We start from the raw sequence: 12,311 nt of genomic DNA on the forward strand, positions 1-12,311 counted from the left end.
CGCGAACTTAATTGTCCAACTTTATATGTTACAAGGTCTAAGTACAGGAGAAAAGTCTTTCAAGAATCAGGCCAGACCAAAATTCTAGACTGACGATGAATTCTGGGAAGGAGTAGGTCCCTAGACCACTGAAGTCTCTCAGGGAAGAAGAATGAAGTCTTGACTCCATTGTACCTTCAGGTACATGATGCGGAATCTTTTGGAATCCCATTTAATACTAATGTGATACTACATTAACATACAGATGAACCAATAAGAGACTGAACAAACTTCATATTTGCAGAATAAATAATTAAAAGTACACACCTCTGGTTCTATAGATTTCTGGTCCAGGTGGTTAAATTCAAAGGTGGAAGAGGTCCACATTTTTCCATATGGAAGCTCCTGTGCCACTTAGGCATCTAGACCTATAAAATCGGATGCATTGCAGACTATGGCACAGATAAAGTCAAGTAAGTAGTAAATTCTTTTAAATTCCTGGAATTATCTTCTAAAATCACTGAAATAAGATAGCCAAAAGCTCCATTTCATCTGGGAGCATAAAGAACTACAGTAGTATCTTTCATTTGTATATAAATGGGGCAGATTCTGTATCAACAAATAAACTGAAGATTATGTTTGAAGGCATAATTTTATTATTTTCATTACTGGAAGGTAATCTCAATATGTGCATTCTTTTTCTCTTTTGTTGAAATCTGTGAACAGTACTTATATTACAAAAGGTTGTTTCAGTGAAAGACATTTTTTGGTACTTTAAAAGGTTGGCTTTGCTATTATTCTTGAATAAGCTAAATCTCTTACCTAATCTTTTCCATTTCAATTGTTAATTCACTGAGCAAACCCTTTTCATTCACTTTTTATATGTTAAATCTCAGTGACAGCCCCCTCCTTACCCTGTCAACACATCCTACTTAAATACAGACATACAGAACTGCTCTGCTTCATAGCTCACAGAAGTTATGGGTGAATTAATCCAAAGGATAAGGTTGACTGTAAATGAAATGGGGTTTATTATTTATATTGCAAACTATTTACTCTCTGTATAGCTTGACAATTTATTTAACTTGATACAACATATTACAGGTGTCTCCTTGTAAGCTATTTGTAGCTTGCCTTAAGGACTAGGTTAGCACTATGCTAGCAACAGCATTTGACATGATACAAATATTTCTGATGCCAAATAATGACAAAAGAACTTCTCATATTTTCGGAGAACTTTTCACTAGAGAATTTCAAAGCACTCATCAGCATCTCTCTTTCTATAATTGGATAAACACAACACAATTATGTAACTGGGTTGCAACAAAACTCAAATGGACTAAACAAAAGGTGGATACTTAGGAAAATAAAATTTTAGTCTCAAGATTATTAGTGACTTCAAAGAGCCCACACTTTATCCGCATTGGAAAATATGCTCTGTGCAACATGCAGAGTGGAAGGAAATTGTTTTAGAAGAAAGAGTTCCATATTATACAAGATTTTAAAACACAGGCAAAGTCTCAAGTGGTTAAAAAAAATAAGAAAAATAAACAAGAAATTTGATAATATCTTAACATTTAATATCTGCAAAAATGTGAATTATTTAATAAACAAGTTAAAACATGTAAATTGTACTTAGATTTGAAAATGTGCTGTTAATTTCAAATCATATGTTCAACTCTGTATCAGGAGACAAACCATTCTCCTGATCAAGGCTGTATGTGGCAGAGCAACAGCTCTTGTCCTCTCTACTACACACCATGCTCCCTCAAAAGAAAGGTTCCAACCACAGCCTATTAATTGAAGAAGTGTTCCAACATGATTAGATGTATCAAATGTAAACACTTTTTTCCCTGTAAAGTATTCTCTAAATTTGGCCAAACTAAATATTAAATACAAAATCCTGCCAAACAGTAGTGATTCCTGCAGGATGGCTTCTGGCAGTCCCTCTGACAATCTAGACAATCTAGAAAGAGGCCATTCCCTCTTCCAAATATCAATTCAAGGGTCAGAATTGAAGTAAAAGCAGTTAAAACAAAAGGAAACAGATTACAGACATCCTCAAACATTCCCACACATTCATGGCAACTTTCACATCTGACAAGGGCTAAATTTCATTCAAGCAGATAATGTAAAAAATTCAAGTAAAATTCTCAAGCATGGATATTTCAATATAAGGGGGAAAGCGGCAGCTACAATTTAAACATTTATGCTATAATGACATCAACATTAACTCTGGAACAAAGACACTAGGAAAGAGCACTGGCTTGCAGAGACCAAGGCCTGCCACACGACAGGGAGAGTGAGTTGGCTCCACTGACAACCCTGATGTCATTTTCCATCCTTCCAAACCTGTATTTGTTTGACAACCACAAGCTTGAGTCACCTCTTAAGATAATCTGATTTCAACAATAAAGGTATAATTATTTTCACTTTTTCTCTGAAAATTTAGTTGCGGAGGACACAAACAAGTCACAGTAAGTTTTTCTAGGTGAAAAAGTACTATGGCCATATATATTTGCTTTAAAAATTTTGATTACAACAAGATTCAGGTAAAAATCATTTTAAATGGTCATTTTTTTCATTTACATAGAACCAATGCATCTTATTTACATATATATGACTCAATTTTTATTCAACTTTCTTCATGTAAAGTCTGTATTTTAACTGGTAATTGTTATACACTCTTTATAGAAACACTAAATTTCCTCTTATTCAAAGGTAATAGTTTGTCTCCACATTGAGAACTGAATATAGTTAAAACCTCAATGAATAACATAAAGATGCAGATCCAGTGTTAATATCCTGTTTGGGCCAAATCAGTTATTCAAGGAGTCAATTGCCTCATCTGCCTAAATTATGGCTGCAACAAAAACATAAAGCAAGTATGATTCTGAAGACCTTGAAAAAGAGCTCTGACTTATAAGACATTAACCACTTCTTAATGTTGCTACTGATGTAAAATTCTTATACTGGGTTCACTTTGTTTTCAAAAAAACACTGATTTTTCTAGCGATATTTAATGTTAAAAAGGTATCTTAGTTCTTTAACCCTCAGAGAACTAGTATATTTAGGCAACTAACCAAAAATATAATCAGGAGCATGTATCTTTGTCCATAGTCTCCAAAGGGTTAAAGTGCAGGAATAGTCTATAACCTGTCATATAAGGCGTCCTATTCTCCTTTTTTCTTAAAAGAAACTTTTTCTTTGGTTTCTTGTAATTTTTCAGTGAGTCTATCCTTCGTTTCTTCCATTTTCTCTGTGAGAAGCTCCTTTGTCTCTTCCATCCTGTCCTGTAGATACTCCTTAACAAGAGGTGGTGTTGATATGTAGCCACGACTACGCAAATACTTCACGGTGAAGGAGGTTCCCCCCAAAGTCACGGTATATCGAGCAGGTGTTGCAATCTGAAGGAAAAGGCAAATAGGCTGATCAATACCTGATTATGACTATCGTCTTAAGCAAAAACAATTTGAACTTACTTTATTACTTCACAAGGCTAATATAGTTATAGCCTATATGGTTCTCCCTTCTAACAAGGGGTGCTTCATCTGTAAACTCATTGTACAAATATTCATCACTCAGACACTGACGCAGGAATGTCTGCAGTGGCAGCACCGAAGTCTGTGCCCGCATGCTAGTGAATCTGGGAGGGTAAGGGGATGTGGATTCATTGGGTAATCAAAGAGTGCTCAGGACCACTACCAACAACAAAGGTACACAGGTCTCTCTCTATTCCTTAAAACCCTGACAATGCACAGACACTATCGAGAACTAAACTAGAACCAAACTACTTCAGATGGTGAGAGGTAAGCACGGGCCTAATGTTTCTTCTTTACTGAATTTAGTTTAGTTTCACTTCCAAATCTCTTTCCTTTGACTTTTTCAGGCCTTATGCTCCTTCTTTCTTATAATCTGCCCTGGGCCTGGAATCCCAACCAGAACCTCCATGAGGCCAACAAGTGGTAAAATGGTCCATGTGTTGCAGACATGCAAAGGTTTAACTCTAACCAGAGATTTAAGAACCAAAACTAAATAGTAGACAAACTGGTCAAAAAGAATCATAAAAGCAGAGTCTGCATCACATTCTGAAGTTTTTGTATTAAAATTCACAGTTTTAACTGTAGGTGTGCCAGATACCAAAACTCTGTAAGAGCTACATGTGCTCCCCACCCCCAATTTTCCTCTTCATTTTCTCTTGAGCTTACTAAGCTTTCACCCCCACCTCTCCACAAAAACTGCTCTCCTCACAGTGCACAGGCCCCTGAACCATGAGAGCCACCTAAGGCAGCTTTTCCCAATCTACTCCTGGGCGCACTCGCTCCACTTGGCTGCCAGGCCCTCAAGTCCCTGGTTTTCTTCCATCTCAGAGGCGGCCCCTTTCCAGTCGTCCTTGCTCCTCATGTCATCTACCTCTGAACACATTGGGACAGCATTCAGTGCCTGGACTCCTTCTGTTTCTCTATCTACCTCACTCCCTTAGCAGTCCTGTCCAGTTTGTTTGTAGTGCCATCTATATGGTGACGATTTTTAAATTTAGATTTCCAGAAGTCTCAGCCTCTTCCCTAAATTCCAGTATATACAACCACCTAATCATTTCCAACTTCAGGTCTAATAGGATCTCAAAATGTCATTTGTTCAAAACTGACCTCTTGATGTTCAATGGTCCCACCCCAAACCTGCTCCTCTCAAAGTTGTCTGCATCTCAGGGAAATGACAACTCTATTCTTCAGTTGCTCAGGGTCAAAACCTATAAGACACTTTCAAAATATATCCAGAATCCCCTACTTTTTCTTTTTTAAAAAATTTATTAGGGTGGCAATGGTCAACAAAACTATATAGGTTTCAAGTACACAATTCTATAATACGTCATCTATATATCACATTGTGTGTTTACCACCCAGAGCCAGTTCTCCTTCCCTGACCATATATTTGATCCCCTTTACCTATTCCTACCACCCCCTCCCCCTTACCCTCTGGTAACCACTAAACTGTTGTCTGTGTCTATGAGTTTTTGTTTCTTTATTTGTCTTGTTCCTTTGTTGCCTTCAGTTTTATATCCCACATATGAGTGAAGTCACATGGTTCTTCACTTTTTCTGTCTGACTTATAATCTCAAGATCCATCCCTGTTGTCACAAATGGCAGTATTTCATCTTTTCTTATGGCAGAATAGTACTCCATTGTGTATATATACCACATCTTCTGTATCCAATCCTCTATCAATGGACACTTTGGTTCTATGTCTTGGCCACCATAAATAAAGCTGCAATGAACATCAGAGTACATGTATCTTTATGGATAAATGTCTTCAGATTTTGGGGGTAGATACCCAGGAAGAGGATTGCTGGGTCATATGGTAATTTTATTCTTAATTTTTTGAGGAACCTCCATACTGTTTTCCATAGCGGCTGTACCAATTTACATTCCCACCAACAGTGTATGAAGGTTCCTTTTTCTCCACAGCCTCCTCAACACTTGTTATTACCATATTTGCCTTGTTCATGATAGCCATTCTAACAGGTGTGAGGTGATATCTCATTGTGGTTTTGATTTGCATTTCCCTAATAACTAGTAAAGTTGAATATTTTTTTATGTATCTGTTGGCTATTTGTATGTCTTGTTGGGAGAAGTTTCTGTTCATGTCCTCTGCCCATTTAGTTGGATTGTTTGTCTTTTTGTTGTTGAGTTGTATGAGTTCCTTATGCATTTTAGATATTAGCCTCTTATCAGAGGTGTTTGTAAATATCTTCTCCCATTCAGTTGGTTGCCTCTCTGTATTGTTGACAGAATCCACCTACTTCTTACCGCCTCTCCTGCTACCACCTTGGACCTAGCCACTATCAGCTCTCACTCAGACTGCTGCATGGCCTCCTGCCAGGCCACTCGGCTTCTACACTTGCCCTATGAGACTGTTTTCAATACAGCAGCCAAAGTGATTTTGTGAAACAAGTCAGATGCTCAGAACTGCTCCGTGACTTTCTATCTCCTCAGAGAGAATAACCAGAGTGCTCACAATGGCCGATCAGGTCACCCCGATCTGGCCACTCTGTTGCCTGTGGCCCTACTCACTCATCACAGCCACACTGGTTTCTCGCCATTCCCTCACACAGTCCAGGTATCCTGCAGCCTCAGGATCTAGTACTTTGGTTTCCCCTACTTGGAATGCTCTTCTCCCACACAGCTAACTGATTAATATTCTCACCTTCTTGCAACCCTCCCTCTGAAAAACAAGCAAGCAAACACCAAACAACAACACAAACACATCCTCCATCACTGGTTTGTTCTTTCTTCTTAGCACTGACTGTCATCTAAACACACTGTGTGTGTGTGTGTGTGTGTGTGTGTGTGTGTGTATGTGTGTCTGTGTGTTTTTTCTTAACTTGACCTTCTCTGTCTCTCCATCTGCCTCCCACTATTAGAACATAAGCTCCACGAGGGCAGGCATGTTGCACTGCTTTATTTCATTACAGTATTCCCAGTACCAAGAGTTGGCACTTGGCACACAGTAGGGGCTCAACAAATTTTTGTCAACTCAAACAATTATACATTTCAAGGACAGTGCAAGGGGATTATGAATGCATCCTAACCAATGCCACAAGGTCATATGCACAGATTGATTTTTTTGTTTTTCATATTTGCCACACCACTTTTGGGGGCGTTGCCTTATTGCAGCAATAAATCTCAGTGTTTGTTGCTCTACTTGAGAAACCTGTGGGTTATAGTAAATACAGAAGAGAATCCCCCTCCACATTTCCCATGTCCCAGAAGAATGGTGAGTGAGAATAACACTGCTGACACTAATCTACCTATATGTACAGCTTTACGTTTCAATTCCAACCCAACAAAAATGCACTGAGCATTGATTTGCCTACAAAGCACAATAACAGGCATACTGAAAACACAAAGAGAAACAAGACATGATTCTGAATTCCTGGACACTCATAATCAAATAAAAAAACAAACATTAAAAAATAAAAGTAACACAGAGACTGTGATATGAACTACATTAAGAGCTACACACATTATGGGAGCATGGGATAACGAACAATTACAATTAGGAAAATGGTTTAAATCATCATCATCATAGTTTGATTTACTAAGGCTAAATTATACCCACTACATCTAGAAACTTGATAATTTATGAATTCAATAAGTTTTATGTTGAAAAACTCAGCAATTAAGCTTTAGCCCTCTCGTCAAAATTATAATAAATTATAATAAAAGATGAAATCTCCCAAGATTTCAGAGGATTTAATGAGGATGACAAAATAAAACAACTTTACTTTTGGGTACTATTATGTAACCATAATTCTAACTATTTTTATACAATAGAAGTAAAATAACATGTAGTTTCCAAATGCTTTCTACCTGTTTCCTTTCTTAGGATGAAGTTACAAAGAACCTCATAATTATTTGTCAATTGAGAAAAATGAGATTAATATGGCTAAATTCCATAATTTACAATGATTCTTCTCTTCCGAAATAAAGACCCATAGGTGTAGAAACTATCTAAAGGTAGCATTGTCTAAATCCAGAAAACAGTTATAAAGACTATGAACTTCTAAAATGAACCATACATACCATCTAACAACTAAGTCTAAGATTTATCACATACAACAATTTCAATTAAACTTTACTATTTTACTTATTAAGAAGATGGACTATTATAAACAAAATAAATGCTAAATTTCACTATAAGTCAGGTGGCATGTGGATCTCTGAGTAAGGAAAATTAATATACTATCAATAGGAAAAATGTCAAAACACAGACGTTTACCCTGAAAATTCTGAAGTTTCACATTTAATCACAGTGGGTTGTGAATGATCTATTTTCAAAGCAGTTCTTCCACAAACATCATTTTATTTACACTTAAAACTTTCAAACTTTACTTTAATCTTTAAACATATAAGAGATGAAATACAATATTTTAAGTTCAAAAGAGAACTACTGGGTTCTAACATGGAGTTTTCCAGAGAACTGAGCAGATCACTGGTTAAGGGTGAGGAGCAATCCATTAATAACAGTACCTACTGCACTGGCCGAGTGGCTCAGTTGGTTAAGAGCTCGCTCAAGAGTTTGAACTCTGAGCAACAGTGGTTCAATGCCTGGCCCGAGCTTAGCAGCCCCTGAGCTGCCAACAGGTGGCAGGATGGCTCAGCTTAAAAAAACAAACAAAAAGAATGATAGTACCTACCTTAAACAAGGCATATGCTGTTAGAGCATTTCCACTCTGGGAATTTTTCAGAATGCTTATTACACTGTCAGGTAACCCAATAAGTTCTAGAAAAGGAACGACATTCACTCCTCTAAGAAAAAAACAGAAAGTAATTTATATATGTGTACGTGTACACACACACACACACACACACACACACACAAACTTTTATGGATAAACTTTTTCGAAAGACTACCCGAAAAAACCAAAATCAAATTTTGTTCATAAGTCAATTCTGCATTATCAAGCACTTTAATTTCACTCTAAAAGAACAATATGTATATAAATATCAGCGCCATGTTGTATCTTACTGTTTGCAGAATGCACAAAGACAGCCCTAAGTAGCATATTCAGAAAAACAGAAGCATTTATCAAAACAAAATTAATAGCTTTAAGTAACCTAAAAGAATCAGAATCATTTACCTGATCTTAGTTTTCTCCACTAAACACTTCCTTAGAATGCTCCAACTCAAACTTCAAGACCTAAGATTTTTACTTCTAATATTATACGTCAAGCTATATACTATTATTGCAAAAGCAAGTGATATAACATTACTTATTGTGTTATTATGCAAAGAATAAATGATTCTATGGGTTTGATGAAAACTTCAATTATTCTAAAAGGATGCTTCTAAGCTATTATCAGACTTAAAAGGCAGGTAAAGAAGCAATTACTGAAAATTGCAACAAAGTTTTGGAGGGAGGCAGAGAAGGCAGACAAAGTCTGTAACCTGAGCTGTTAAGCCCTAATTTATTTTTAGTTTCCTCTGATTATCAACATTTTGTTACATTGGCACATGCATACATGTGCACCCAGTGCATGCACACACACACTCTCTCTCTTACTCACTGCAGATATTGAGACCTTTCACCTCTAAATCAGAACAAGGCTCTTGTTCTGTGCTTCTCCTACATAAACATAATTATCATACCAGGAAATTTAACATATACAATAGTTATAATTGTATATGTATATGTTATATTGTATAATAAAATAATATATTATTTAATACTAAAATTTCATGAATTGTCCCAGTATGCCCCTTAATGCTATCCTGTCATGTCTCTCTAGTATCCTTTTCTCTAGAAATGCTCCCCAGAACTTTTTGTTGAGGAGGAAGGCAGGCTGTCTTTCTTGACACTGAGATTTTTGAAGCTTTCAGACCAGTTGCATGGTAAAACTTCAAAAATTTGGATTTGTCTGATTGTTTCCTCATGTGATTAGATTCTGGTTGAATATTTTTCAACAGGAAAATTGCACAGTTGATTCTGTGTTCCTCTAGGTGCATCAGCAGGGGCCATATGTCAGTTTGTTCCATTATTGGTGTAAGTTTGACTCTTGGTTAAGGTGTCCACGGGTTGCTCCACCGTAAACATACTCTTTCTCTTTCTCTCAGAAAGTGAATTGGTTGGACCCATTATTATTATGGTAGTTGCAAACTTCTAATTTATTTGTAATATCAAAAATAATGTGGGTAACTGTGGAAAAGTTGTCCCTCTCTGTGATTTCTCTATTTTAATACTAACAAACTAGGGACTACTCTCAATAAATATGGCTAGTTATCAAGGAAAATTACCTATCATCTACAAGAGGAAACCAGATAAATGAAGAAACCTTTAAAGATAATTTAATGAAAACAATCAATTATAAATCAAAACTGGTTTCTTCTATCTCCACCATCAGTTCCTTTTAAAGTCTCTTTCTGAGAGAAATCCCATTAAAGCATGCCTTAGAAAGACTATTCCATAGACTATGTACAGTAACATCCTACTATAACATGCTATTTATATCTTCCTGTACCAATACAATTATAAAATTATTTCATTCATCACTTCCTAGTTCATACTAAGCCTAGTATATAAAATCTACATATTCAACAGCAATCATGAAAGGGGAAAAAAGACAAACATTTGGCCAAACAGACAAAATTAGGTGATTTTTAAAAAAATATATCAAAAAGATCAAACTATAATTACCTCAGACGCCTTGCACAAGTATCCTTTGTAAAATAAACCAGCAAACACCTGGTTCCATTTACTACTAAAATATTGATTTGATGATTTGACTTTTTGAAAAAAATAACTTTCATTTTCTTTGGAATTGTTACATATGAAGTATTAATAAGGGTCTGATTCAAACAATAATATCCACTTTTTGTCACTTTTTACTCTGAACTTCCCACAGCCTGACAGAAGTTTCTGCTTCAAAAACTGCCAGCTTTATCGACATTTCTACAGATGCAGAGAAACACACAAGGGCAAAGGCACATTCACAGGCTAGATAAAATGCAGTAAAAATCAGTCAGGATTTTGCCTCCAAGTGGATCTGTAGCTTTAGGAATTTGAGGCCCAAAACATGAGGCATCCAAACACGGGGACAAAACCATCATCACACTTCTGGTTAGAAGACATAAGATATCTGCAAACTTTTGCCAGACAGAAGTGACAACAAAGCTTAGGTTAAAATAAAATCTATTAGCATGCACAATTTAGATCTCCTTGAAATAAAATGTTTCAAAAGCCTGAGATCTTTATCACAGAGTTAACTAAATACAGAATGGCATTTTGCTTTATGGTGACTAGTAAGGTAGTAATGCTAGTTGTCAGAGTGACTAAAACAAACACTGGTCAGTAATGCAGTATGACTTCAAATGTTCATCCTTCAAGTTACAAACTATTTTTTTTCTTTCTTTTAATAGTAAGTAGGCAACAAGCAAATAACAGAACTTTTCCCAGCTAAAACTAAATAAAATAAAGCCAGCCTCCTGTCAGTTGAGTTGAAAAATCTGCATTTAATACAGTCAACTCCAATTTTATAATAAAGTCATCTCACAATGAAAGATACACTGCCATTTGAACACATCCTAAATCCTTATTTTCTAATTATTTCTTGAGATAAGATCTTCACTTAGAACAAATCAACTTTCAATTTCTGAAATATTAAGGATTTAATAAGAACATTAAGGACTGTTCTAGGAAGCAACACATCCTATATAACACAAATTAGCTATGAGATGCTGCTATAACAGAACTGGACCATAGCTGGGCAGTAGTGCTAGGTCTGGCAACCGAATTCACATGCTAACAAATAGCCAAAAAACAAGTTGTGATGGAGAAGGGATATGATTTTAAAGTGGATAGTCTTACCACCATGCTTACACACAAGTATTCTTCAGGAAAAGAGGAGGAAAAAATAAAACTAAGAAAGGTGTATTCTCCAGGGGATGGCAGAATGTTACAGCTGTCTCAGGTGCCAGACAGCACTGAAAAAAATCCTAAGAATAATTAGTATCACTAATTATTTGGGATCTGCTTTTTTTAGTTATAGAACTCTTTAACTAAAGAAAGCAAGGGAAAAGTAAAAGGAACAAAAGTGCTCTTTTTAATAGTCCAAATGAGACCCTCATAGTCAATTAATTAAAAACAGATTTCTCCCTCTAATGCCAGGAGGCGAATGCTTATCAAGAGCAACCTAAGGAAGGCAGAAGAAACAAGTATTACTCATATCAACTTGCACAATACTGGATCAGAAAAATCCTCAATGGCTCAAAAGAAGGAAGCTTAACATGTAAAAAAAAGCCATTAATTAAGCAGAAAAACTGAATGCCTATAATACTTTTTATTCAAAAAGGTATATAATTTTACACTCTGATAAAAAACTAAAGGCTCTGTTAAAAAAAAAACAAACACAAAACTAAGTTTTGAAGACATCTATAAATACTGTACACGTCCAGAAAATGTCATTAATAGAGATAACTCCATAAATTGTATATACAAGGACCTTTTATGAAAAAAAGGAATAATATTAAGGCCGGCCGATTGGCTCAGTAGGTTAAGAGCTCGCTCAAGAGTGAGAGCTCTGAACAACAGGGTCGCCAGTTCAATTCACGGCCTGAGCTGAGCAGCCGCTGAGCTGCCAACAGGTGGCAGGATGGCTCAGCTAAAAAAATAAAATAAAATAAAATAAAATAAAAAAGGAATAATATTGTATGTCAACTATAATTATATATACATATAGTCACGGGACATGGAGTAGAGAGTGGGAATGGAGTCAATGGAATTGTAATGGATAAGCATGATATTAGGGGTGGGAGGGCAGTAGATGGGAGAGGGG

The 12,311-nt window shown here is 36.1% G+C and overlaps 1 protein-coding gene across 1 annotated transcript in view; it reads right to left on the bottom strand.

Annotated features, from left to right (window-relative positions):
* Nucleotides 1–294: 294 nt before the first annotated feature.
* The window catches only part of MIMS1 (mitochondrial inner membrane scaffold 1), a 34,848-nt gene continuing 22,831 nt past the window's right edge, over nt 295–12,311 (bottom strand). Inside the window, exons 3-4 of the mRNA XM_019668220.1 lie at nt 8,177–8,288; nt 295–3,386 (exon numbers count right to left, since the gene is read on the bottom strand). Coding sequence (XP_019523765.1) covers nt 3,153–3,386; nt 8,177–8,288 — 346 coding nt within the window. The 3' untranslated portion in view covers nt 295–3,152. The remainder of the gene's footprint in view (nt 3,387–8,176; nt 8,289–12,311) is intronic.

The sequence above is a fragment of the Hipposideros armiger genome, unplaced genomic scaffold (genome assembly GCF_001890085.2).
Source record: "Hipposideros armiger isolate ML-2016 unplaced genomic scaffold, ASM189008v1 scaffold_522, whole genome shotgun sequence".
NCBI classification, from domain to species: domain Eukaryota; kingdom Metazoa; phylum Chordata; class Mammalia; order Chiroptera; family Hipposideridae; genus Hipposideros; species Hipposideros armiger.